This window comes from Cricetulus griseus, chromosome 6 (genome assembly GCF_003668045.3).
Source record: "Cricetulus griseus strain 17A/GY chromosome 6, alternate assembly CriGri-PICRH-1.0, whole genome shotgun sequence".
In the NCBI taxonomy this organism is placed as follows: Eukaryota; Metazoa; Chordata; class Mammalia; order Rodentia; family Cricetidae; genus Cricetulus; species Cricetulus griseus.
In genome coordinates this window covers 50,500,336-50,527,037 of record NC_048599.1, presented here as the reverse complement: position 1 = coordinate 50,527,037, position 26,702 = coordinate 50,500,336, and the positions used below count along the sequence as shown (strand labels likewise).

The 26,702-nt window shown below is 45.3% G+C and overlaps 1 protein-coding gene and 1 pseudogene across 1 annotated transcript in view; both read left to right on the top strand.

Annotated features, from left to right (window-relative positions):
- Acoxl (acyl-CoA oxidase like) overlaps window positions 1-26,702 on the top strand; it is a 268,047-nt gene that overhangs the window by 205,376 nt on the left and 35,969 nt on the right. The window contains 2 exon segments of the mRNA XM_035446222.1: window positions 5,937-6,024; window positions 16,861-16,931. Coding sequence (XP_035302113.1) covers window positions 5,937-6,024; window positions 16,861-16,931 — 159 coding nt within the window.
- On the top strand, window positions 20,543-20,693 carry LOC113834095 (annotated as a pseudogene).

Below are 26,702 nucleotides of genomic sequence, written 5' to 3'. Positions count from 1 at the left end.
TGCAGAGTAGTATAAGGCTCTATACAATCTGTTTGCCCAATAGCTGATGGCCGGATATATGGACTGATGATACCTGTTTGTTGATGATGAATAAAGCTTCAATGAACATTATCTTACAACTCTTTACAGAGATAACTGTTTTGACTCATCTGTGTAACTACTGCAGAGTGGAATGACTAGCTTCTCTGGTGACTACATGCTGAATTGTTTTAAGGAACTACCAGACTGTTTCCAAAGTGGCCACAGCATCTTGTATCCCTCCCAGCAATGACCGCCGGCTGCTGTGCATCCTCGGTCACCCTCAGATTGCCAGTCTTACTCATTGTTGCCATAGTGGGTGTGAAGTGGCATCCCACTGTGGTCTTGATTTGCATTTCTCAAACCATCTTTGTGTGTTTATTTTCCATTTTAGATACAGATGGGTAAAGATTGGCAAAGGTTTTGCCAATGTGTTTAAGTGGGTTTTCCTTTTCATGGTGTGTTTTTGTATCTGTGCTTCCTTTCCCACTCATTTCTATTGACACACACACACACACACACACACACACACACACACACACACACGTAGATATATATGCCACTATGCTCACGACAGCTTTGTAAAAGCCCATCATAAGTATGCTTTGCAAATTTCTGCTAACCCTTTTATGACAGTGTGATGTCAGAGGAAAGAATTATTAATTAAAGCTTTTCATATAGCTCATGGGCTTTTTGTCTAACCCAATGTGGCTAGGATTTTCCTCCTATAGTTTCTAAATTCATGTGAGTTTAACCATAACATTTAGATTGCACCTCACTTTTGCAGAGTGTGAGGTAAGGGATGAGGTTTGTTTGGGTTTGCATGGGGTGTGCACTGATCCTGGAAATGTTTGTTCAGAATGTTACTTTCCCGTCTTCAATTACCTTGACGACTGTGGATGCCTGGCTATATTCCTGGACTCCTGCCTTCTTCCATTCCCCCGTATCTCTATCCTTATCCCTGTCACTTTATCAAGGTCTTCAAATCAGATCATGCGAATCTTCCAAGGTTTTCCTTTCTCAAAATTGCCTTTGACTATTCTAGGTCTTCTGTTGTCCTTATAGCTTTTGTAGCCATCTCACAATTTTCTACCAAGGCTGAAAGTCTTGGAATTTTGATGGCATGGGTTGACACTACAGATCAGGATGAGAAGTGACAGTGTAGCAACATAAAGGGTTCCCATTTGTCAACACAATAGCTCGTCCTTGCATTTAGGAGTCTTTGTAAATTTCTCTACGCAATATTCTTTTTTGTTTTTGTGTATAGGTTGTACATGTTTTAAAAGTATTTCATGTTTCTGATATTGCCATGATATTTTTTAAAAAATTTATTTTATTTTTGTTTATGTATATGTGCCTGTGTGTATAACTATGCATGCATGGAGACCAGAGAGAGTGATGGATCTCCCGGAGCTGGGGTTACAGGCAGTTGTAAGCCTCCCAGTATGGGCACTAAGATTCGAATTCAGATCCCTGAGAGAGCAAGTCCTTTTTAACCACTGAGCCTTCTCTCCAGTCCCATATTGGATTTTTATTCCACATTTTTGATTGTTCATTGCTGGAATATAGACACAAGGTTGACTTTTAAAGTACTATTCTTGTGCCTTGTGACTTTGCTTAATTCTCTCATAAAGTCTAGAACCTTTATTATACATTCTTTGGCATTTTCTTCATAGACAAGTATGTGGTTTTTTTTAATATAAAGGATTTTTCTCATTCTTTTCATCTTTTTCTTGCCTTGTTGCCCTGGCTTGCTCCTCCAGCACCGAGTGAAGGAGAGTGGTGATGGCAAACAACTTTGTCGTCCCTTTCAGAGAGAAAACAATATTCATTCTCTCACCATTAAGCATGATGTTAGCTAAGGGTATTTTTTTCTTTTAAGTTTCTTATTTATTTTACATACCAGCCACAGATTGCCCTCCCTCCCTTCCTCCTGCTCCCCCCCCCCGCCCACTCCCATCCACTCCTCAGAAAGGGTAAGGCCTCCATGGGGAGTCAACAAAGTCTGGCACATTAAGTTGAGGCAGGACCAACCTCTCCCCCTATCTAGGCTGAACAAGGCATCCCTTCATAGGGAATGAACTCCAAAGAGCCAGATCATGCACCAGGGATAGATCCTGGTCCCCTTGCCAGGGGTTCCACAAACAGGCCAGGCTACACAACTGTCACCCACATGCAGAGGGCGTAGATTATGCGTCATCTATAGGGAACTGTTTCTAACTGGCTATATTGCTGCTGAAATCCATTTGAGGACGTTTTCTAGAAATGAAAGGGGAACGGGTATCATCTACCTTGTGATCAGTTACCACAAGAAAGGCGTTTCTCTGTGTCTTCAGCTCTGTATTTTGATCTTGCTATGGGTAGACGCTTGAAGGATGGGCTGCTGTTTACAGGCATGTGGTCACCTGTGGTCACATGAGCAGTACAAATGGGGAGGGTGGAGCTTCAGGTACTTTCCCTAGGACCATTGGGAGGCAGTGTAGTCCCTAGATGGGAACCTTTGAAGTCTGTGTGTCCGGTTCCTACTCCACTTTGCAACAAGTTAGACAAATTGCTCAGCTTCCCTGGGTCATCATCTTCTGCCCATGAAATGAAAATACCAGCAAACATCTGAAGGCTTCTGAAGATTTAATAAGTGAAGCAGTAAAATGAAATGCTTACCACAGTGCCTGTTGCCTGGCACATTTTAAGGACTCTGTTTGGATGCGCCTAGTTTAAACTCAGTTTCTCAGTAGTTGCTTACTGCCTCAGATGAAGGACAACTGTTACTTTAAAAGGCTTTTTTTTTTTTTTTAACCTGAAACCTCCCACACAGGTGCTTAGACAGGGGGGCTGATTTCCTTTGTTTTGTAACATTGCTTGTGTGATAAAGACTCTTCAGAATTCCCTGCATCTCCAGACAAGCTGTTACACCTGTGGGCAGTGACATTCTCAGAGCCAATGCCAGAATACAGGGGAGCCCACTGGGTGCTGTGGAGGGGACCCACTGTTTCCTTGGATTGTCTTTTCCCTCTTTCTTGTGCTCTTTGAGGAGGAAAAGAAGCCTCTGGTGGCTTTCCAGTCAGTTATCTGTCCATTTTTCTGTTGCTCAGACCAGTGAGACACTTACAACCCCATGTCATGTCAAACTGCCTTTAAATAGTGCCCTCAGTTCTATTTGGACCATCTACACAGTGGGTTTTTCTTCCCACTGCCTCCTATGTGCTCTTCAGGAGAGCCTATCCCTGACATTATTTTGTAAGATGATGGATATGTGGTGTTTACAGACTTTCTTTGGGAACTTCCAGAAATCCTGTGAATGTTCCACAAAGGGCTCAAGAGAGTGACCAGTCTCTGCCCTGCCTTGAGAGTTAGAATACTGATACCAACTCAGGGCAGTACTGACTCAGGAAGCATCCACGCCAACACCTCTGTCCTTTCCCTTGAGTGTCACATGATGCCCTGTTAGATGGGGAGCTGGAGAGTCACGTGACCTGGCTCTCCTGACTGCGCCCACCGCCCCAGGTGTTCATATTGAATTATACATGGCAGAGGCTTTCTGCAGAGCTGTTTTTCCACCAGTGTACAAAACACCGTTGGAGGACTCATCAGACAGTGAGAGAGCCAGGCTCCACAGAAGCGAAGCCACCACAAAGCTGGTTACTTTCCAACTAAGAGGCCTGTCAGCTTGGGGTGACACAAATGGGAAGTCGATACATCAAGTGTGACTTTCTATTTGAGTCTTAGTTCCTTGAGAACACACACAAAATCACTAAAAGTTTAATATCAAATCATTCAGGTTTTGAAATGAAGAAAGAGAAGGAGGAACAAAGAAACAGTCAGCAGTGCCAAATTTAACTCTCCTCTCTGGCGAGATAAGACGTGCTTCATGCTCACTCGCCATGCACAGGAGACCCACACACAAGGTGGCTCATTTGAGTGATGTTACTTGGTGGGTACCAGTGAAGTAATAGTGCACACAGACAGGCTGTGGCTCCTGTTTCCATGATTCTGTTCATTCCTCACATGGATCAGACGTGGAGACCACTAGATACCGATTTGTGAGACATTACAGGTCTGCAGGAAGCCACTGACTGAAAACAAAAGGAAGCACCCAGTGACAGTGGAAGCAAGGAGGGAGGGGGCAGCTCACCCTGAGAATTACATCTAAATAGTTTGTCACCCATGGCTGAACATATGCTATGACTTTGCTAAATGGACAGAGTATTAAACTGTCCCCTAAGTTCCTATCTGTACCTGTAGACTAGGGCACCTACAGTTTCAGACGGAAACTCACAACTGGCCAGGGTGCAGAGGATAAATGTCTGTGGAGTTCTCAGCCACAAATGGAACAACTGTATCACTGCCCCCATCCCCGCAAAGTTTCGGGTGGTTGAAGAGGGGGAGAGGTAGGGAGGAGCAAAGTGACATGGCAGAACCACCACATGAACCCCCAGCAGCTGTGGTTGCCTGCACCAGACCTTCTCGTGATCACTGATCACGCTACTAGGTATTCCAGCCTGGAGGGGAGAGGGGCTCAGGAGCCACACACCTGACCAGGGAGCTATAGACAGCTAATGGCTTCTTCGGGAGGAGGAGTCAATTTCCTTTAAGGGTGATGGCTCTAGGTAGGTTGACCACACCATGGTGAGGGCCCCACACCCATGAGTATATGGACAGCACAAATTGTACTTGGTGGTTATTTAAAAAAAAAAAAAGAGGGCATCAAGTTGGGGTGGGGAGGTGTCAGTCAATCTGGGAGGGCTAGGGTAGGACTAGAGGCTCAAAATATGTATGAAAATTCTCAAAGATTTAATAAAAATATTAAATGTAAAAAGAATTGTCAGTTTCAAGTGGGACATCTGTATTACACCCCCTCCCAAATCTCTGGGGTCGTTTCAGGAAAGGGGACAAAAGATTGTAAAAGACAGAGGTGGTGGGTGACTACAAGGAAACAGTATTTTCTATATACAAATAGGAATTTGAGGTGGTTGTGACAGCATGCACAAGGCCAGACAAGACCCACCGTGGAGAGGGGAACTGGGCATGAAGCCCCATCCCTAGCAGAAGGGCTACTGGCAATTGTTAGCAGCTGGAAGAGGGGGCATTTTCTTTAAGGGGGTGACCCCACACCCAAGAGAATTTGAGAAACACAAATTTGACTGGATGGGTTTTTTTTAAAAAGACATAAAGTTGGGTAGTTAGGAAAGTGGGGGTGAACTGGGGAGGAGCTGGGGAGATTGGGATCAAGTATGAACCAAATATACTGTATAAAATTCTCAAAGAATTGATTAAAGTATTATTTTTAAAATTTCTTCAAGAAGTGAATTATCCCATGCAAACAGTCTTACTGTGTTTGGGTATGGGCCTAGGTCTCTCGCATTGTTCTCTTTTTTTGTTTTGTGGTACTGAGAGTTGACCAACACACACACACACATACACACACACACACACACACACACACACACACACACACACACACTCACACACATACACACACACTGGACACCTTCAGGAAATTCATTCTGCTCACAAGTTTCTGTCACAGGTCATGCAGTGAGCCTCTCAGTGACTCCACAGTGCCCATGCTTATGTTGTACTGACAGTTTGGATATTTGCTGGGCTGGTTGGTAAAGGCCTATAAGCCTAGGTAGTTGGGAGGCTGGGTCACGAAGACCAACAGTTTCAGCCCACCATAGACTCAGTGAGGTTCTGTCTCAGGATATAAAGTAAGCAGAGGGCACTGCTGGGTGGCATCACTCAGCGCATGGTAGAGTGCTTGGCTAGTACAAAAGAGGCCCTGGTTTCAATCCCCAGCACCCCTCCCCCCATCAAACACACACAGACCCAAAAAGCAAGAAAACAAAAGAAAAAGGAAATTTTCACGTTCACTTTTCTCTGAATAGTATTCATGGATGTTTTCTCCCATCATTTGACAGGTGGTAACCAAGAAGGGGGATTTCTTCAGTGCCTGGAACTCCTGTATGCACCATGTCACCTCACTGTCTCTGGCACACATTCACAGAGGTGAGTTGACTCTTGCTGAATGTTCATGGTTGGGCGGCTCAGGGCCCTGAAGGCCACAGGGGAACACACTCTGTAGAAGGGAAGTTTTGCCACCAGTCTGAGCCTCCTGCTAGTTGTAGGACCCCAAGTCCCTTCAAGAGACTCAACTCCTGGTTTGTTAAGAAAACTAACCAGACAGACATGATTCTGTCTGGAAACAGGTGGTCCACAGGAGGGCCACAGACAGCCCGCAGGACCCGCAGGACCCACTTACCAGACAGGAGCTGATTTGTATACATCAGTCCTCCCAGGCCCTTGTCCAACAACATCTGGAATTCCTGAATAAATAAACAGGGGGAGCTACATACACTAAATAAAAGCAAGCCTGATAAATGGCCGCCATCTGAAGAGGTCCGGGCCCCATTCCGGCTGCTTAGACCATATCCCCAAATTTAGCAGCAGTGTGAATCCACAGTCCCTGATTCTCAACCAACGACAGTTTTAGCCTCAAGGGAGTGTTTGGCCATATTTGAAGATGTTTGGATTGTTTGATGCGGACACTGTTATTGGCAGGTGTTAGGTAGAAGCTAAAATATCATTAAATGTCCTCTACCTCACACACCAGTCCCCAGTAGTCCAGTATGTAAATAACACTGAGCCTAAGAATATTCATTTTGGTCTACCAACACTAAAACAACACAAGGAAATGAAACATTAAGCATCTGGATCCACGATTTCCTATCACTGGAATTATTTAATATCTAGAATCATTCCGTTCATAACATAACATGTCACTGTGTGAGGGAAAGGTATAAAAAGAGAAAGGCCAGGCTCTCACCAAGCATGCTGGCTACATGGGGCTTCCATCACATGGGACCACTGATGGTCATGTAGAACAGGATCAGCCTGGTTGGTCCCCTACACAACTGCGGGGTCCTCACTCCTGGTGCTTCTCATCTCATAGGAGGGAGTTCCTCAGTGGATCTGTTAAGAGTCAGGGCAGGTATTGTGGCCATCAACCCAGGAATGAATATGTTTGATCAAACTTCCCAGCCTGCTCACCACTCTCTCTCTCTCCAACCAGCATGCTCCAAAAAGAACAGAGTGTGCTGTGGGATTCTGTGCTGTGTTCCAGTAGCTTCAGGGATACCCAGCATCTCACTCAGAGCTGAACTAGGGGGAATGCCTTCAGCTCAAATGAAGCCTGACTTCTTCCCTCCTCCAGAGTCCAGCTCTGGGAACCTTGTGTGTTAGAGTATCATAATTCAGGCCTAGCCAGAACAGGCTGGAATGAGGCTGTGACAGAAACATAGGTTCTTCACAGAGAAAGGAAACAGGTGGTCCACAGGAGGGCCACCCCAGGGTGGCTTGGCACACAGCCACTCAACCCTGAAATAGCCAGTGCCACATCAGCATTTCTGATTGAATTCTACACCTTCTGCCCCCTGGGAGAAGGAGGAGGAGCAAGGAAGGAACAGTGAGGAGGGGGAACGGGAGAAACAGTCCCATCTCTATGAGTTACTAAGAGACAGGATTGGGTTCCCTCATTTGGAGATCCAGAAATTTTGTCTGTTCATCCTAAAGTGTGTTGGCTGTGGGGAAACTGATTCATAGTAAGCTGGGTGGTGGTGAAGCATGTCTTTCCCAGCACTTGGGAGGCTGAGGCAGTCAGATCCCTGTGAGTTCAAGGCCAGCCTGGTCTACAGAACAAGTTCCAGAATAGGCTCCAAAGTTACACAGAGAAACAAGAGAAACGCTATCTCAAAAAAACCAAAAACCAAAAAAAAAAAAAAAAAAAAGGAAATGATTGGTATAAACCCCAGAATGCCTGTGTATTCATCAAGTTAAAACCCAAATGCTGGGTTCATCTGCAAGTCATCCATGTGGAATTACATAGTAACTGAGGGTGTAGGAGGTCATGCCATCTGCATGGCTCATGCCTTCGTGGCTGCCAATCTGAGAATCCAGGGTCAGCTGCCAGGGATCCTGTAGGTCACAAGCTGTTGATGTCCCTGCACAGTCTTGGTACCCTCGGCTCCAGGCTCATTTCTTAAGAAATTTGGGTAAACCAGATTCTCCTATTGGAGGTTTGTTTTTTTCCCCATATTTGTTGATTTGGCTGAAACTCACTGGAACACAACCCCCCCCCGACACACACATACATACATACATACATACACACACACACACACACACACACACACACACCCTAGTTGAAGGCAGGTATATCTCAGACCTCTTCATCCACAGCATGCAACTTGCATTGGACTCATTCTTGGAAGTACGAAGGCCCAGGTGCTAGGGATCTTCCCTCTGAGCCCCTGTATACTGACCACAGATACTGTCCATCCCCAAACCGGGGTCTAAGGCGAAGGCGTGGAGAGCCTTTGACCCATTTCCCCAACATAGTCACATCTCTGAATAGCCATCCACCAACTTTTCATCTGGAGCCGGATGGTTCACAGGAGATGCAGGACTGTGAGTCTTCCAGGGACTCTGCACACTGCAAGTGTGGCTGAGCTTTGTGTGAGGACTGAGAACATGGGCTCTGGGAGCTGGCTATCTGAGTTCATGTCCTGGCTGTCCTTCCACCAGCTCTAAGGCTACAATGGAGTCACCCAACCCCTCATTTACAGAGACCGTGAGACTATGGCCAATATTAATCCAGATGAACCCCTGAAGTCCTTGTCCTCATGTCTGACTCATTCTACATAATGAAATGAAAAATGTCGTTAATCACTATCCTATAAGAAAGCTCAGCTTCTCTGTAAGTGAAGTAGATCTTGTCCCTCAAGAGGAAGTTAAACAAGTTGAGTGGTAATGTTTGAGGTCTGAATGCCAGGAAGAAGCTTTGAAGCTTTGCTGTCACCTCAGCACTAAAGAAATCCAATCCATTTTGAACTGTCAATGGGCAAATAACAACAACAGTAACAACAAAAGTGATTCTCAGCAAATTACCCCTTAGGTTTAAAGACCAGATAGGCGTCTATAAAAGAAAATTAATTTGATGACAGTGTTTGGGGGGCTCAGGAGTAATTTGAAATAGAAAACTCTTATCTGTAGGGTAAAAGTCTAGGAGCTGGAGAGATGGCTTCATGGTTAAGAATGCTTATTGTGCACACATGAGGATCTATGTAGCTGGGTGTGGCTGCATGTCCCTGACTCCCAGTGCCTTGGTGGACAGTGACAGGAGGAACCCTGGGGCTTGCGGGATGCTTGCCTATTTCCTTTGAGAGGCCGTCTTAAGGGAATAAGGTGTGTGTTGGGGGGTGGGGGATGAAGCAGGGCACCAACATCCTTGTCTGGCCCCTGCTTGTACAGGTGTGCCCATGTGCACACACTCCTGTGCCTACACCACCCACAAAACCAAAACAGTGGGTGCAATGCAGAGGTTTGAACAGATAGACATGCAGCAGGTCCTAAAGATAGGAGAGCCCTGAGCCTGTGGCAGCCAGGAGGATCTAGCCCAAACATTGCCACATTCACATCCTGTTGCTCTCTAGCAGAGGTCTCCAGGGGAAGGGACAAGAGCTCAAAGAGCCCAGGTCTTTGCTCACACCTGCACCGATGTTTCAGGAAGAGCAATACTTTTGAAGGAAGAGCCCACAGAAGGGGAGAGGGGAAATCAGTCTGTTAAAGCTCAAACCTTAACATCTCCCCAGGCAGAAATGAACTCAGAATCGAGCCAGGTTTATTAGGAACAAATGGGGGAGAAAAAGCCTTCTGGCATCAGTATCAGTTTGTCACCTGAAGACTGGGGAAAACTAGGCTTGAGATAAAAATGTTAAGCAGTCTCCAGTGGCTTCTGGAGTAGGATGTAACCATTACAGTGATAAATTGGCATTTTTCGGTGATGCACATATTTATCTTGCCCCAGAAAGAGCAGCTCTGAAACCTCATGGTATCTAAGCCCCTAAGGGTGTACCCATTCCAGGCAAAAAAAGAAAGCAAGCATTCATTAAAGAAATGGCATCATCCACGCTTCCCGGCTCTGTGCAGAGCTGTCTGTGACGTCTCTCAAAGCTGGTGAGCTTCGTGAAGCAGGAAGCCCCTTTCTACTTCTTAATAAAGCGCCTGATAATTTTGAATGTCCGTGTTAAGGGCAGGTTGTAATTATAATTAGAACACAGAATGCCGTGGGGTTCTGCCTACTGAGAATTAATTTCAGATTCCTTTCAAGGACGTGTGTGTTTTGAAACGAGGCTTTCTTTGTTAATAAAAACATGATTGCATGCATTATTTAAAACAGTGTGTTGTGTTTTGCCTATTAGTGCTGATTCCAATATTCTTCATGGTGTTAGCACTTTCCTCCCATTTGGGAATGGGGTTAGTCTTTGGACAAATTGCATTTGCCTTGTTTAGCTTAAGTTTGCATCCACTTCTATGAAATTACGAAAATAAAATTTCTACCACCTTGAATGCCTTTTAACATTATGGAAGCACTGGATGCTGCCTCCTCACCTGGAAATCCTATGTGGGTCTAGGAACTTATCACCCTTTACAACTACCAAAGTGTCACCCCATGCCACTGTCAGCCCTTTCAAGTGAAAGATTGTCCTTTGTTAGAACCAGAGGTTTCATCTTACTGTTTGAATAACAGGATTTGTGCAATGTTTTGTTGTTCCTGCTGGAGTTTGAAGGATGGAGGAGTGTGTCAGCGGGGGAGAACCCAAGGCCCTGTGCCAGCTGGGACAGTGAATCCCTTCTCTTGCCACTGGTCCTATCAATGTGGTAGCACAAACTTTACCACAGTGGCCTATGTAGATTCTATGTGTCTTGGTTTCTTTACATGTTACTGTTGATAAAATACCCTGACAAAAACAGCTCAAGGGAAAAAGTTTTATTCTGGCTGGAAGTTCAAGAGCACAGTCCAGCAGTCCATCATGGTGTCAAGTCAGGATAGCAGGAGCTGGAAGCAGCTGCCTGCATCGCATTCACAGTCGAGAAGCAGAGGGAATGAACACAAGCTGCTACTTATCTTTCTTTGTCTCTGTGGTCCAGGAAGTGAGAGCTTTCCTCACCTCAAATGTCACAAAGATAATCCTGCAGAGGGACTCCCCAAGGCCCATCCCAGAGGATACCAGATTTTGTCTAGTTGACAATTAGACTAACCATCACACCAGTGAGATTCAAGTGGCTCCGGGGAGGGAGTCCTCAGTATGACTGTACCTGATCATTGCTTCTCTGTGTGTCTATGCCCATCAAATACACAGATGGCGAGGCTGGCCAAGGCTCTAGGCTTCTGGGAAAGGGAAGGTGTAATTGGCTGATGGGTCTCTGCAGATACAGTCTCTTGGAGGCCTCAGGAAGGGAAGGAATGCACCAGCTTTGTCTCCCTCTCCCAGTCAGACATTCAACTCCGACCCATGAATGTGTTCTGTGAGCAAAAGGTGCTTCTGAGGATGGAGGGTCCACATGTTACAGAGCCTACAATGCCTGGCTGGAGGAATGGTTACATACTCTAAAAAGCCCAGGAAGTCCTGGACCCCTGGGTCTCTCCCACTCAAAATCAGAAAAACCCAGAAGGTGACAATGTGGTAGAAAAGAGCAAGAGCCCACTGTCTCACTACACACATTCAACAGGAAGAGCCAGGGCAACCCCCTTTCACAGAATCCATCCTAAATGGAAGCATGAGGTACTTTGTGCTCTTCAAAGAGAACATGATAAAAGACTGGAGAGATGGCTCAGTGGTTAAAGGCACTTGCTGCTCTCCCAGAGGGCCCGAATTCAGCCCCCAGCACCCACGTGGCAGCTCACAACCACCTATACTTCCAGTTCCATCCAATGCCCTCTTTGAGCCTCCTAAAGCTCTTCCAGACACATCACACACACACACACACACACACACACACACACACACACACACACACACACACACACACACACACACACATCTTTTAAAAGGAACTCACATTTTGATTGGCTATGGTTTTCTGCAATGGTCCCTGCTGCCAATAGAAGTTTCCTTTATGAGGGTGAAGACTACAGTTATCTGTATGAATAAGGACGGATATTTACAATGAAGTTAAAGATTTGCTGGTTTAAGAAAATGGTGGCTGTGGGTTCTCCTTCAAGATTCATGATGTCACTAGCCCTGGGGAGTTACCTGGTTTCCAGTGCCAGACTTGATTTCCCTTCCATTGAGTGGATCTTAAGTCCATTCAGGGAGCTGTTAGTAAACGCCAAGGTATGATTGTTGTTATGGCTCATAGGTGTTAAAGCTGCATAGGGTCGTTGGCAGCTGCCTTCCTTTGGAAGTTTTTGTGGTGCCTTCTGGTACCATGAAAGCTGGTCCTGAAGGAAGAGGATTTCAGGTTGGCTCCAGCTCAGGGACACCTGGCCCTGTGTCTCAAGTACATGGTGCCCATAGCAATAGGTATTATTAACCTTCCACCTCTGGGGAGCAACCAAGGGCAATAGCAATAGTTTGTAATTTGGGGGATCTCTTGGACAACACTGACCAACAGCTCACAAAAGGGCTTTTCATGCCTGACGTTCAGGGTTCTGTTAGTTGGTCTTGATTCTTGGAAGGAGCATTGCCAGCCTAGACGAGAAGTTTTCATTTGAACTACATATGTTTATTTATAAAATGACTCTCATTTTAGGAAGATAGTTAATATTGTGATTCCTTTTAAATTTTTTTCCAGACATCTTTACTGCTATTTTACCTCTTATCCCTCCCCAACTGGAAACCTCCCTTTTCCCATTTTCATGTTCAAATCACTTGTACTCTGCTATTCTCTTCTCTGTTGCTCCCCCAAACCCCTCCATGACAATGGTCCCCTATTATTTTTTTGTGGTTTTTTTTCTTGCAGTTACTCCAGGCTATGCATGCCCATCTGAAGATTTGGAACTAGGAGCTCTAGATGAGAGAGAACATGTGACATTTGTCTTTCTGGGTCTGGGTTACCTCACTCAGTGTGTTCTTTCTTAGTTCCATCCATGTAGCTGCAAAGCTCGTGATTTCATCTTTCTTTACTGCTGAATAGTATTCCATAGTGTATATGGAGTTTTCATTATCCGTTTATCTGTTGAAGGCCATTTAAGTTGCTTCCATTTCCTAGCTACTGAGAAAAGAGCTGCAATGTAGCTCAAAGGCTGAGCAGGTGTCTAAGGAGTCCTCTGTGCACTTGCTGAAGGGTGGCACATCTGGGTCACGTGGTGTCTGGATGCTCAAATCTTCCCTCCCTGGTTTTGAAATATGCTCCTGCCCATTTGTTTCCCACCCTGTGATTTAAAAATTATACCTTGTACAGCAAACTGCAAAGATCTGTGTCAGCATTCTGGGCTGAATATAAGTAAATATATGGGGCGGGGCAGGGGGAGAGGGAAGGGAGGGAGCACCAGTCATCTCAAAATAATTAGTATCCATTAGTATCCATGTTGATGGAGGGAAATGTAAAAGAGTAAAACAAAATAGATGGCTTTGTTTCCATTAGCATCAGGTTTAAGAAGAAGACCTTCAGGGGACAGGCAGAATTCCTGAAGTCCTTTGGCCAACCAGTCTAGCCCAGTCAGTGAGCTCCAAGTTTAAGGACAAAAAATAGGGTGACAAGCAGTAGAAGAAGAAACCTGACATCAACTTCTGGCTGCAACATGCATGCACACCTGCATGTATATACAAATACATATACAAAACATTCAAAATCTTTAAAAAAAAAAGATTAAGACTTCTATACTAGCAATAAAAATAGATGTGCAGAAACTTGTCTTGCCATGGCAATTCTGGATCCAATGGTATATTAAAAAAACATTACCCTATAGTGCACTGTAATGTTAGACATATTTGCAAGGAACACACACTTAAACACGAGTTTTAAAGGGCAGCATATTCTAGTCTCCAAAACACTTAGCAAATAACCTTTGAGTTCACATGAGCCACCCACACAAAAACCAAAATGAACTAGACAGAAAAAAAATTGCAAAAGCAACTGTCTGTTGACAACCAGATTTTCTTTCAGCCCTTGAGTTTTTGTCTATAAATAATCTGTGTGTTTCGAGTCTGACCATTCTCCTCGGTGGCCCCTCCTGACATGTTCTCAGTTCAGTGTGTCTTAAAACAAATATTAAATGTATAAATCGTGGAAACTATTATGTTTTTAAAGGGGAGCTGTTGGAGATAGGGGCTTTTAGATACCCAGAGTGTCAAAATGAAACATTAAGATGATGTATTCTTTCTTTGGAGCATCTGCTTATCTTTTGTGAGATCTTGAGCTTGATAAATCACCAGAGATAAAAACTTCATTTTAACTTATTGTAGATCCCAAATGCCAAGAGGAAAAATAGTGCTGTGTCTTCTCTCCATGAATTTACCTCTCTCCCTGCTGATGCCTTTTATTTGCAGAGAAAACATAATGCTCTGTTGACTGGAAAATGGTGGCTTTTACACAGAAACCTGAGAACCAAAGGGAAAAAAAGAGAAACATAAATTGACAGATATGATAATTTAACATGTTTTAATATCTGCCTAATGTGTCATAGAGTGTTAAATAGGGAAAGACCACAAGATAATTTAAAGCAAAGTTTTAAATTTTTTTGGTTTATTTTTCAATCTGTGCATTTTTGTGAGTTCTGTGTGAGTGTGTACCACATGTGGGCAGGCATCAGAGGAGTCCAGAGGTGTCAGATCCCTGGAGCTGGAGCTACGGGTTTTTGTGAATCACCAGACATGAAATGCTAGGAACTGAACTTGGGTCATCTACAGTAACAAGGGCTTTTAACTAATGATCTCTCTGTATAATGTAAAGTGAGGTTTTTACCAGGATTTTATCTTCATCTGTTGACCATTAAAACCTTTGAACAGATGTAGCAGAATGGATTTTAGATACTTGATGGGGATATGACTTTTAGATTAATCTAAATAACTGATGAAGGAGGTATCTTTGGAAATATATAGATAACATATATATACATATATATATATATATATATGTATATATATATATATATCACACGCACAGAGAGAGAGAGAGAGAGGAGAGAGAGTTTTGTATCTCAAAATCACTCCAAAATTCTCTCTTAATTGGCAATCTGGCTAATCAATAAATTCCCACAGACTTCATATGCATTTGTGAATATTCGTCTGTATCCAAGAGGACCACACAGAAATACAGATGGCTTCTCAGCAACTTTTACTGTGAATGTGAGGGTCAAAGGGCATGACTCATAAATGAGTCAATCAAAATGGCATGACATGAATGTTCAAACTGACCGAAGCTCCATGTGTAGAGAAGTCCCTGCTGCAGTGAATACCCCCAATATCTTACTTTGCCCTTAGTTTATTGTTCTTCATCCTGAGCAGGTCAAGACATATTTCTTTGCATGCTAGCCCATTCTAGGCCTCAGGCACACAATGAGCTTTCCTGATAACTGCCATAAAGAGCTGTTTCAGGAGACAGCTTCTGTCTTAGGCATCTGTGAGCCGGTGACCTCTCTCCTCTGGAGAGAGGCATTAAAGTTGTGATAAGGAGCTGGATCGAGGCATTACCTCCTACCATGGAATTAAGATGGCCAGTGTTCTAGAGTTTCAAGCCTCCTATTTTCTCACTGCAACAGTCACACAAAGAACTAGCCTTTAGACCGGGAAGTTATTCCACCTGAATGAAGAATCTGCTTACTGTATCAAAGGGTTGCAGTCCATCATGGCAGGGAAGGGATGGTAGGCAGGTCTTTCCACAGGGGTAGAAGTATGTGGCAGAAGCTGTTCTCGCAACAGACCAAAAATCAGAGTAGGGTGGGGAGGCGGGGCCAAGAATCACCCCTAGTGGTCTGATTCCTCCAGCTAGACCCAACTCCAAACATTTCTAGAATCTTCCAAAATAGCACCTGGGGACCAAGTATTTATACAGAGGTCTTGAGGCAACATTTCAGATTTAAATCATAAACCTCTGGCTGCACACACAGGGTCTGTGCAGGTCATGATAGAATCTGGGGTAGTCTATTGCTTTCCCCAGTTAGATGGGCCAGCCTGCAAGGCTCAGCTGGGATGGCAGAGCAGCAGTGCAGGGCAGGCAGTGTGAAGCCAGCCCTCAGTCCCGCAGTAAGAGGACGATCTAGACAGGTTAGACAGAAAAGTCTTAGTCCCTGTCACAAGAAGAGGACTGAAGTCCAGGGATGCTGGGGGATTATGCATCCATCTTTAAAAGTGAAACAATACAGTCAAAACCACATGCAAGTAAGAAAGTCTGTGTTCCAGTGCTTATTTAGATTAAAAATGGCGCTCACACAGCACACCTTTGATGACTGACTGACCGTGGGTACAGAGAAGAGGGGGTACTTTACAGAAACTGTAACATGCCCAGAAACATTAATACCAGTTAAAGCATGTTTTGTAAACCATCTTGTGCTTCCCTTAACCATTCCGTCAGAGAAGGTTGGTTGAGGAAAGATGACTAACTGAATTTGGAGAGTCTGGCGCTTGCTTGGGTCATCATTGGGGTCATATCATGTGTCCACCCCACGGTGAACTAATAATGCATGCAGATCACTGTGGAAGAGGGTGGTTGAAAGTTGACACCAAAGGTACGACAGCAGTTAGGATTCTTTTCATGGAGTCCCTGGAATGGGGACAGGGTGTAGTCTCTCAGGGTGGCTCACACAGTGGCTGAACCCAGGACTCTCTGGTGGTCCCCATGGAGGTTGGCTGACTCTAGTGGTCCTGTAATCTCCCCAGCTGACTGTGGGGAAGTCGCTGCACACAGATCCCAGCCCATGCAGTGGACAGGCAAGGAAAGCTGCATGTCCCCAAGCAAGCATGGCTAGCATGCCCTTTGCTTCGGCTATAACCACAAGGTTCCACATGGATGTGCTGGCAGTCACCAGGGAAGCCACTCACCTTTCTCTCTCTTCCCTTCCAGTTGCACTAGAGCAGTTCTCGCTGGCAGTGAGGCGCTGCCCTGACAGGGAGGACCAGGCTTTGCTAATGAAGGTAGGTTTATCAGATAACTCTTTATTTCCTTAAAGCCCCCTAGCATTCTGATTGCCCAGAGGAGAGTGCTGTTTTGGTTTTGTTTTTTTTTTCCAAGCGGGAGTGAATTTATCATCTCTGAATTTTTTGTTCCATGGGGATACACTTGTCAGTGGCTGGCGGGAGGGTGGCTGGTTAATGAGCACAACCACTGTCTGTGAAACACAGAAGTGACAGGAAAGTGGGTGTCGATGACTAGCAGGGAGCCTACGTGAATCTCAGTGGATTTGGTTGGTTTTATTTAAACTTATCTGACAGTCTCGATTCTTTTAGCAGATTTATGAGACTTGGTCAAATTCCACGTCTTCAACTATATTTTTTAATTAAGACAAAAGATCCCACACTTTCCCAGTTGGCCCTATCTTCCCTTTTGCCACCAGAGGGAATGCCATACAAATTAGACCACTTGTGTCAACCACTGAGATAATCAACTCATGTCATAGGTTCTTTGTCCTTGAATTGAAAAGAAACTCCGTTCCTTCTCAGGAACAATCATTTTATTTCTTCCCAGATAGCATGGACAGAGGTGTGCTATAACCTATATTAAGATTGTGCATCTAGGAGAGCCCGAAGAAGCCAGGCAAGCAGATTTCCAGATTTTAATAAAAACTGTCTGGAGGCAGAAAACGCCTCACTAGGGTAGAGACACACACACACATTTCCACTGATGACTAAGCCTCCTGTTGTCACTTAGCAATGTACAGACTGACCTTGAACACCAGTGTTTCCATGATGTCATTTCCATTCTGTGCCATCAGGAAACCGTATGTACCAGGAGTTGCATTTCTTTACCTAAATACAGTCTCTTTACCAGGTGTCTTTGGACTTGAGAAATGGGTGGGAAAAAAAATAGGAAGACACTCTAAGGGATTTTCAACTCATTTGCCTAAGGTGTGATATTTTTGGTCTGTCTATTTTTTGTTTTTGTTTTTGTTTTAAACTTTCAGTGAAAAAAAAACTTTCAGTGATGTTTATTTTATAATAAGGAAGGGCTGCTGATTCCAAGTGTTGGGTTGGTTTGGGAGACCTGGTTCATCTGAGACCAGGCTGTGTAAAGCACTGACTTGGCATGATAGATCCAAGCATAGGAGCTTGCTGGCTTGCTAGTCTGAGGTCTCCCACACTGGTTTCATTCCCCGCTCTGAGCTCCAGTCCTCAGCCCATCCGTTCAAGTACAGGTTGGCTTCCTGTGACCTTGAAGCAAGCAGCCTTGGGTCACAGATACTCACCTTTTAACCGGCACTCATTCACTGTTCAAGACCCCCGAGGCTTTGCCCTCTTCCTTTGCATTCTGTCTAGCATCTTCTCCAGTCTATTCTTTCCTACCCCTCTCTTCTCCATGCTTGATCGCCCTGGCCCTTCTTCAGAGGGAGAAACTCTTGGGCCCCACTCCATCCTGCTAGTGAGCCTCCCTTGAAGCTTGTGTGGACATCTCAGAGGCGGTTTGGTTTAGAGAACAGAGCCACTTAGCTCAGGAGCCCATATCACCAGGCCGACTTCTAATTGCCCTTGTGGTTACAACGTCCATGTCCCTTTCTAGATTTCTTCTGTTCTAAGACAAGTAGGTAAAAACAAGCAAGCTGAAGGCCCCTCCTCCCAAACTGCCACCCGTTGCCTCTCGTGCTGACCTGGCTTCTCTAGTTCACTTAGAGACAATCATTTGGATATGGGAGAAAAATCAAGCTTTCCCTAGATGCTCGGGAATGTGTGTACCTCTGTGCATTTTGTGTTTTCCCTGGTGTTTCTTCAGCCTGTATGACCACAGTAACAGAGAGAGATGTCTGTGGTGTTTTTACAGTATCTTCGAGATAATTGAGCAGGCCTCATCAAAGGAGGTTTACTGAACAAAACTGTGTGCTCAGCTCATATCTACCAAAACTACTTTGTGATTTTTTTCAAGAAATTGAGGTTTCTTTCATGTCACCTATGAGAGGCCACCATGTGGGTGTAACAGGAATGTGTAGGATTCTTTGTGGATATGTGTAAGAAAGCAGTAGGTCGTTTTGAACATACTTGATCAGCTGTCCATTGTATGTTCACACGTTCGTATTAGTTTTCTTTGAAGTTTATCTGTAGTAAGGTGTGTGTGTGTGTGTGTGTGTGTGTGTGTGTGTGTGTGTGTGTATGTCTGAGAATTTCAATAATGTATTTTGACTATATTCATCTCCCTCCCTCAACTCCTTCCAAGTCTATCCCCCTCCTTTACCCACCCTACTTTGTGCTCCCCACTGAAGTCCAATTTGTGCTGCCCAAATATTCCTGCAAGTATGGCCTTACACTGAAAGGTAGGCCACTTACAAGGGGCTACTCCCTTAGAAAAACAACTGACTTTTCCTCTCCTGGCAGCTACCAGTTGCCAGTCGCTCCTTGGCTAGGGGTTAGGGCTTTGTGCCTGACCCCCTGTCCATGTTGGGATTCAGTTTGGGTTTGCACAGGACTTGTCACAACCACTGTGAAGTCCTATGTGCAGCTGTCCTGCTATGTCCAGAAGACACTGTTTACTGAAGTCACCCACTCTCTGGTTCTTACAATCTTTCTGCAGCCTCTTGCTATAATGACCTCTGAGCCTTGAAAGGAGAAAGTGTAGTATAGATGTTCCATTCAGGGCTGAGCATTCCAAAGTCTCTAATTCTATGTACCTTGGCTAGTTGTGGGTCTCCGTGTTAATCACCATCTATTGTGAAGTAGAAGCTTCTCTGATGAAGGCTGAGGATGCATTGATCTATATGTTATAAGTTATTAAATGTCAAATTAATACTATATCCCTTTAGCAGAATAATAGTAGATTCTCACCTAGTACCTGTGACCTGTGTAGCTATAGGCTCTTGTCCCATTATCAGGACAAGTATGGGCTTCAACTTATGGATTAGGTCTTAAATCCAATCAGAAAGTGGCCTGGTTACTTCCATTGGGCATGTCTTACCAAGCTAATCATTACTGTAGCTGGAAAGATTCACAGCTCGATAGCATTAGTGATTACTTTTCTCCTCCAATAGTGTATATAGAATTTTTGAGAATGATAAAATTTAGCCAGTATGAATGAAACTTCCATGTTAGTACCAGCTTGAGTCCTCCATATTCATAGATGTGGTTGGTGTCTTTAGAAATAGGATTTTCCTGTTGAGTTCTGGGGTTTGACCAAGAGTATTGGAGATAGCCTGTAATATTTGAAGTCTGTGGGACCTCACTGGCTAACAACTCCAAAATAAGTAGCCCATTCCTAGTCCTGGGCTTTTTATTTGTAAGACAATGTGTCTAGTAGGGACATCATCACTCTGTTTTAGAGTAGCTCTATTTCAACTCATTTTATGAGTGGTTGTGTGTATATACGTGTGTGTGTGTGTGTGTGTGTGTGTGTGTGTGTGTCTGAAGCCTCTAGAATAGTAGGTTTCTATATGAGTTATTTGGAAGGTCCCTAGTGTTATTTATCCTTCCCCATAATCCCTCCTCTACCCTGCCCTTTCTTCTCCCACCCCAATTTAACACTTTCTATTCATTATATAAATTTCAAAATTCAATTTCACCTCACAAAAATTTGTTGGAGGCCAAAGGCAACAACAACAAAACCACAAATATTTACTTGTCAGGGAGACTGTGGCCAACAAGGTGATATTCCCAGGATAACACTCATTTACTGCACTTGGGATTTACTGCTCCTTCTAATTTCTCCAAATATGGGAAACTTGACTGTATAATTTGTGACAGTGGAGGAGTGTACTTCCAACACACACACACACACACACACACACACACACACACACACACACACACGACAGGGGGTTGGACCAAAGATGATACTACATTTTCATGCATGTTGTTGATTTCCATTCTGTTCAACATTACTGTAACCAGAGGACAGGGCCTTTGGTCTAAGCTGTGAAGGTGTTCCCGTACATAGACCTCCAAGAAGATATAAGAGATGAGCACAGAGAAGCATATGGCTACACCAAATTCAAATTCCCCTGGAAGAAACAGAGGTATTAGGCTCAAGATGGTCAAAGCAAGAGCTTTTTTTTTTTTTTTTTTTTTTTTTTTCCTTGATTAGAATAAGCAAGAGGGGAAAAAAGACAAGACTTCTGGATCCTTTAGCTGCTCCCTGTGCAGCCACTAGGGTAAGAAACCTACAGATAAGGCCTGCTCCCACTGCCTCCGCCTAGCTCCTTAAGAGCACATACAGGAAGCCAGGCTTTGATGGACACAAGACACAGTCATGACTGGCTTGGAGTTCTGTCTTCCTGATTTGTCAGTCACGTCCTCCTCTGTCCTAGCAGATGTGTAAGAAGCTCCGCCATGTGGCACAACAAGGAGAAGGGGCAGCTGCTCAGACTAGAACACGATGGCCCAAATGCAGACTGTCACGGTGAGATCAATCAGGCATCTGTTCTACTGCCTGCTGTCTAGCTGTGCCTCAGTCGTGAGTCACAGCATCCTCTTCCTCCTGCTGTTCCTGATCAAGGGCAAGCTCTGGCTTCTACCATTTTATCCTGGCACATCGTGGAGTTTCTTACCCATCTTGAGGGAGCCATAAGACAGAGGAGAGTGACTCTGTGACTCAGTTTTTCCCACATGCCAAGCAGGATCAAGGCTAGCAGTAATTTTTTTTAGGACTGCTCCTACCACTTCAGCCTTGAAAGGGCTGGGAATGGGGCACTGAGTGGAGAGACAAAGGTGGGGGGTAGGGTGGGGGGAGGGGCTTGTTACCTTTCCCCACTATTATCAGAACGGAGAAAATACTTAGATTCCATAAATCACTTACTTGACCTAGCCACTGTTTTATTGCCCCCTTTGCTCACCTGTCTCTTCATCAGTTTGGGACCTTGACTACATTAGTCCTTCCAGGTCATGGTGGTCACCATCCTCCCTGGGACTGAGACCTCTCAAGGCTCCCCCCTTTCAGACCTCCAGGCCTCCCGTGGATAAGTAGGATGCTCATGGAACAGTGGCAGTTCCAGGAGTTGCCACTGCTCCCCAGTTCAGGAGACAAGAGCTAGTGCTAGGGGGTACTTGGCTTATAGGATCCTTGAAGGAAAGCAGTAGAGTAGAGCTTCCCCAGCTGGGGAGGTAGGGTGAAGACCCAGAATGTTGCCCATGCTAAAGCTCCCATCTTGGACCTGGCTTAGTTTCCCTGCCTAAGACCCTGGCTAGAATGGTGACAACAGACCTTTATGTAAGGAGAACCTGACATCATAACAGATGAAAAGAATAACAGGAACCAAGCTGCCTATGAAAATAAGTAAATAAACCAACGGGCAGCCAGCTGGGCCTGCTTATCACAGAGCTTTGCACTTCTGCTCCCAAACTGCAGACCTTTGGGAGAACTGCCCATGGACTAGCAAGCACAGCGTGCTGGCTGGAAGGGGAGCTGTCTCCTAGTGGGATGGTGAGCCTTTGCCTTAAGGAGGCAGGATGAACATCTCTCCTGTTTCCCACCCACCAAGCACCATATGCAGGGCCCACTGAGGATGATGGGCACAGCGGCCAGGTGCAAGACCTAGGCTGAGCAAATGCAGAGATCATGGTGATTTGGCAGGGCCAAATGCTTCTGGAAGCTTCCTTAGCATCATACCCAGGAAGCATCAGTGCTGCCCCAGGTGCAGAGGAGCCTGTGGCAGAACGCCTCCCTCTCACACATTCTCTTGCCACTAAGTCTGGCCAGATGCAACTGTTTTTTCCATCTACCAATGGTCTAAGAAACCAGAGACACCGAAGCCTTTCTTCAAGCTAGAAATCTCCCAGCAGCAGACACCACCTGGCTCTTCAGCCTGCCACATTTGCCAAGTCAACCTCTTCCAGAAGCAGGCATTTTCTTCTCGCCCAATGGACCCCTTTCAGGAATGAGGGCTTTCACCAGGAACACAATGCCAGTGCCTTTGCTTGGAAAGGGCTGTGCTGAAGAGAAAGGACATTTTCCACATGACGGCTTCACTGCTCTTCCCCCGTCCAGAAAGTTCAGATGCACCCAACAAGGGGGTTGTCTAGTGTTTCTTAAATTGTCATTGTCACAAAGATTCTTTCCGCTTCACTTCTTTCCAAGTTGCCCATCCCCCACACCGCCTGGCCAAAGAGGAGTGACTGAGCCATTCAGCGTCCAGTGTGGGGCTTGGTGCTGGACCTCCACACAGGTGCCCTTTGTGTCCCTTTGTGCTCAGAGGAGACCTTTGGTTCCCAAAGGGTACTCACCACGGCAACCAAACCTCTGAGCAGAGCATTCGGAGGGGACTGTCCCACCCTTGCAGGCTTCTGGCAAGCAGCAATTTGCGCCTGTCAAGTGGGCGAGGTGGGTTTTTCCCTCTTTCCTGCACTCTAACTGCTCTTTCTTCCTTTTCTCAATGTGTGTAGGAGGTAGCCAGTTTAAGCACCAAACCTAGCAACTGATGGTTCATTGCAAACACCTCTTCTTGGGCACATGTTCTTTCTTCTGCAGGTGGCCCCCCTTTTAGCCCCTCAAGACCCCATCTCAGCTCTGTGTCTTTGAGAGTGTCTCTAGTCTCTGGTCGGCAAAGGTTTCCTTCCACATCTCAAGCTGGGGCCCTTTAGGAGCTATCACACAGGATGCATACCCCACATATGCCCAAGGCAGCAGTCTGTCATCTGGGGTTGGTCATGGGATTGAGTCTCCCACACAGGAAGGAAAGGGTTCTCATCTGGGACTTGATTGCGTTTCCAAATTCAGTCCAGGATGCATAGTACCAGTCCATATTCTGAATCTCATCAGTGCCAATGACTAGTGTCAGGGACTATGATGGTGGAACCCAGCCTTCAGCCACTGTTCTGTGCCCATGATCTTCTCTACTCTTTGCAATCAAAGGCCAGGTAGATAGGAGGGGCATGAGTGATTGCAGTGATTCAAAGAAAGGTTATCCAACAAAAGCTGCCTGAGTTCCTATTATGGGGTTGGTAGGGTTTAGTGTCTAACTCCTTTGCACAATTTTGTGTGTAGGCTTATGCATTTCAGAAGGGAAACAGATACCAGTGCTACAGAAATCAGTGTCAGACCTTGGCTCCCAGAAACAAATGGTTTTCACTCCTTCCTGTATCTCTACGCCACTGGACGGTCCCTGCTCATCTCACAAGTGGTTGTGACAAAGCTCTTCAAGGCTCTGCTTAAATCACATCTGCAAATCTCAGTGGCAGTTATTCATTAATTTTGGAAGTGATCTCTGGTACAGAGAATTAAACTTTCACCCCACAGGACATTTCAATTCAAGGGATAATGGTGGAATACTGGGCTCCATGATGAGAAGACAGAAGGTTTATTTTCCTGACTGTTGCACATAGTTGCTACAATCCACTTTTTGTTTGCTTTTCCAAGACAGGGGTTCTCCATATAACAGTCCTGGCTGTCATGAAACTTGCCCTGTAGATCAGGCTGTCCTCAAACTCATAGAGCTCCACCTGCCTCTGCCTCCTGAGTGCTGGTATTAAAGGTGTGTGCCACCACTGCCCCGCCACAATCCCACTTTTAAAGCATTTGTGAGTACCTGTTATGTATCAGGCTCTGTCACCTAAGACATCAGCTACTTTTATATAGCCCTAGGTAAATAGTTAGAAACATCACTGCACCCCAAATACGCAAAAACCCTGGAGTAAACTAATCCATGAGAAGGATATTTGATCATAGGAGAGCACTCAGCTGTTCCCCAAATCAGCGTAGATTTAGGGAGGACTCCTCAGAGGAGGTGACATTGGAGTTAAGTCTCTGCATCTCTGCAGGAAATTAAATTTAGCTGACTGTGTGGGTTCCACAGCACTTACCAGCGTTGTTGACGTGTTCTGAGTTTTCCATCTACAGAGTGCATTAAGTGCACTGAAGTGTGTGCCCTGAGAGCTGATGCCAGATCCAGATCCCTGACAGCTGCCTTGCCAGAGGAGGGTGGCCCGTATACCATCCCGAAGTGCACATTTCCCTAACCCACCTAGAGGTGCCTTTTCTCAAGTGGATATCAAGACAGGTGTTCAAGGAGAGAATCTAATGGGAGCTGCCATGAATGGTCACCCTAGAACTGTTCTGAGAATGTAGTCTCTAAGCCCGAAGCCAGGGGGGGGGGAAGGAGGGTGTCTCTTATAAGGGGTATGCTCTGCTGTGGGATTCTGCACTCCCACTAACTCCTCTCAAAGCTCCCTGCTTAGGAGTAAGGGGCCAAAGTCATTGTGGTATGAATGGCATGGGGATCAGGCTGTCTGTGTGCTTCATCACCCAGAGGAACACACGCATGCAGATGACAGCAGTTGTGGCGACATCTCACCCGTTCTTTCCCTTGGCACTTTGTTGTCAAACATCTAAATCAATAGCTAAGGGGAAAAGCAGCTAGATGGCAGAAATCCTCATGTTTGGAAATTCATCGATCTGCCCCATCAAGCATGGCAGGCCCAGCTCTCTGGGGACCTGCCCATGCATGTCAGACACAGGGTCTGTGATGAGGTAGGCCTCCTGGCATACTCTGTCCCCCATTTCCTCTGTGCACAGCTGTACAGAGCAGATTTCATTTCAAGCAAGGGCAAGATGGGGGGGGGTGATCACTTGGGACAAAAATGAGAAGTATTTGGTGGGAATCACGTACAGGAAGCTGAGAGAAGCATTTGGCGCTAAGAGACAGGTCAGTGTAATCAGGGCAGAGAGCCTGGCTGACATTCGCCATTGAACCAGTAAAATGGGGAACAAGATCTGAAGTGCACAGGGAGCTCCCTTCTGCACCCGCTCCGAGTGGAGAAATTCATCAGCCGGTTTCTGCACTGCGGATGCAGCCTAGCAATCGCACAGTTGCCCTGTGTCTAGAAGAACACACATTTCCCAGAAGACAGCTAAGGGGACATCAGTGCTACCGTTATGGGAAAAGTCACACTGTGTGGCTGACGAGGCGGCAAACCCCAGCACCTGCAGAAGGCAGCTTGCCACCTGTCACATCGGCACCCTGAGTAATAACGGGAATTGCTTGAGAGTTCGTGACTTCTGCTCTCTACGCCCGATGAACTCTTCCTTTTGTCCTTACTAAATTTTAGTGGCTTACTTTTGGGTAAATGTCCTTTGAAGAAAAAAAAAAAAAAAACACCCACCAGGATATCAATTATACTATGTGGTGGGAAGGACAAAGGAATAGTTAGGTCTTATCCTTCCTTCTGCCAGAATCTAGGCAGGTGAGGAGAAGAAAGAAGAGGGAAGAAGGGAGGGACAGAGGAAGGAAAGAAAGTGGATTGTTTTCAGGCTCAAATATCAAGGAAAAAAGTGGTCCACATGAAGGCACCAGCTAAGCAATTGCTGTCCCTCTCAGTATCCTGGTGCAATCTTTCCAACTTTGAGGAAGTCTTGCAATTTTTTTTTTGTCCCTTCTGGACTGTCAAGGATTAGCTGGAGACAAGGTAACATGTATTCAAAAGCCTAAGCCAGATGGGAAGGACAGCTAGGCACAGCCCACCCACAGCTGTCTGATTAATAGATTACATCCTGAACAGGCTTTCACAGAGCAGAAAACACTAAGTGCCAAGATTAGGAGCAATTATAGGAACGAGACTAGCCTACCTTTCAAAGTATTGTATGAAAAGTCAGACTTCCTCACACCCATTATTACTGTTCTATGTCACTTAAAATAGACATTAAAAGACAGACAAGCTGGGAGAGCTGGCATGCATAGAGTCCTCTGGGTTCTCATGAAGCTTCATATCCCAGAGTTGCTGGAAACAGAATAGAAAGAGAAAGAGCTCGAAGTCTGGAAAAGGCTGCTATACACTGCAACA